The 2,174-nt window shown below is 41.4% G+C and overlaps 1 protein-coding gene across 1 annotated transcript in view; it reads right to left on the bottom strand.

Annotated features, from left to right (window-relative positions):
- Positions 1 to 219: 219 nt before the first annotated feature.
- PREP (prolyl endopeptidase) overlaps positions 220 to 2,174 on the bottom strand; it is a gene marked incomplete at its 5' end in the record, with an annotated part of 101,479 nt that continues 99,524 nt past the window's right edge. Inside the window, one exon of the mRNA XM_023530932.1 lies at positions 220 to 972. Coding sequence (XP_023386700.1) covers positions 678 to 972 — 295 coding nt within the window. The remainder of the gene's footprint in view (positions 973 to 2,174) is intronic.

Genomic DNA, 2,174 nt, shown 5'->3' with positions numbered 1-2,174 from the left:
TGGTCCATTGATTTTTAAAAGGAAGCATCCAAACCAAGAGAGCCCCAGATCAGATTATCAGCTCACTGAGTGGTTAATATGTTAACATTCTATGACTTCATTGTTTGGAAACTAACTTGTATGGAAAGGCGAACTGCTTATTCCTATGGAAAGTGACATGATCCAGAATGACTGCCCTTCTGGCATTGCCCCTCAACACAAAAGAACCAGAAATAAAGCTTCCATTCTTAAATAACATTTATTACTGTTGCAAAGAAGTCTTCTTTCATGAGAACAGTTCTCACATTTAATTAGAGATATATTGGTTATGATTATAGAAGCAAATTTCACTGAGGTGTTATATGAAGTATGCCTGACTACGACTCTTAATTCAGCAATCTAATATTCACAATGTGTTGGCTGCCATTTAGCTATTTATCCAAACATGCCTTTTTTTTTTTTAAAAAAAAACGTGCCTGCACAGGGTGGAAAAAAAAACCGCCAAGGGCTTGCTAAAAAGGAGAAGCCTAAAAAAGATAAAATGATTCCCACAGCAGTTCTGTTCAACTGCAGTCTGTGACTGCAGGAATAGTGTTCATGTGGGGAAGGAAGCATTACGCCCAGTGGTTTCTCGGTTTTAACGGTGTGAAAGCCCTTGAGGTTTTCTGTGGCTGTCAGGAGGGAGCGGGAAATTCCATTTACGGAATCCAGTCGATATTCAGGCACCGTGCTATGAACGCAAACATATCTGAGACTTCTTCTATCACTTTAGCTGTGGGCTTCCCGGCCCCATGGCCTGCCTTGGTGTCCACGTGGATAAGCAGGGGGTTGCTCTGCTTCCGGCTGCGGCCCACGATGTGCTGAAGGGTGGCAATGAACTTCAGGGAGTGAAGTGGGACCACACGGTCATCGTGGTCGGCAGTGAGGAGAAGTGTGGATGGGTACTGGATGTCATCTGCCTCTGGTAACTTGACGTTATGCAGTGGAGAATATCTGAAAGGCAAAGGCACTTTCATGATGCTAACTACCAAAAGCAGAATTGTTTGCTCATTAAGATAATCAAGGAAGACTGGTGGGCACAGTGACCTATGTAGTTTGCCAGCCTAATGCCACTAGCAACGACCACTGCAGACTCTGTGTACACTGTTGTTTGGGCCTTAACTATCTAGGGCTACCGGAAACTGGGGAGAGCTGTGTTGTTTATTTGGCTCCTACTTTGAAACACAGTGTAAGAGAGAAACTCAGGGCTGTTAATTAACTCAAACTATATGCATACACACTTATTGTCTTATTTTCATAATCTTTAGCCTTAGTTTTTCACTGCTATAAAGTGGACTGAATGTCTTTTTAAATCACTGATTGTGGATATAAAACAAGCAAGCCTTTCTTTTGTTGAAGTACTTGAAATCTGCAGCGTGCAGCAGTTTTTTGTCCCTTAATATCTGTAAAACTTTATTCCAGGCTCAGCTTGGCAGTCTTAAGACGATCGTGGTCTTCTCTGGGCCTAAATTCCCGTCTGCACGCCTCCTGCTGGCTTTAGCAGAGAGAAATTGCCTTTGGCCAATGGTGAGAAAGTTAGGGGAGGAGCAGAGAAGGTACCTTATAAAATACAAGGTAAGTTACCTATAAGGTTTTTAATATAAACGCATAGTTGACTTAAATAGTGATTAATAATAGTTAAGTGAGAGAAATCTATGGATATTTTTTCTTTGTATTTTATTCATTATGGGTGTAATGTTTTTTAAAGGGTTTAAAAATATTATCAACTTTTAGTAGAGTTTTATTTTGGAGGGTAAATAGTTGAACAGTACAATTTCTACTTCTGGGGTGTAGTCTCCCAATAATAGATAAGATGGGGGTGGCGATGGGATTAGTTTTCTGATCTCACTTCAGCCTCAGCTCTCCAGGTAACGGTTAGTTCAATGGGAAAGAAGTTTGGAAAACTCTGCCTACTAATAACACCCTTCCTCCATCAAAATTCACATGCCACATTTATACATTAAAGATTCTGAGAAATTCCGTAGGAAGAAAATCTGTTAGGCTTTATTTATCCCAGCCATTCCCAAACTTGAAAAATCCAGCTCTTTTGTGGGGGGGCTCCCTTTATTATCCTTGATGGTGCTTCATGGGACATGTTCCAGAGGTAGCAGGCTTTGTAAGGCACCTTCTGGCTCTAGTGTGGGGGGCTCAGCTCT

The sequence above is a fragment of the Pteropus vampyrus genome, unplaced genomic scaffold, assembly GCF_000151845.1.
Source record: "Pteropus vampyrus isolate Shadow unplaced genomic scaffold, Pvam_2.0 Scaffold58, whole genome shotgun sequence".
Taxonomy (NCBI): domain Eukaryota; kingdom Metazoa; phylum Chordata; class Mammalia; order Chiroptera; family Pteropodidae; genus Pteropus; species Pteropus vampyrus.
The sequence above is the reverse complement of the archived record's forward strand: the minus strand, read 5'-3'. Positions and strand labels throughout refer to the sequence as shown.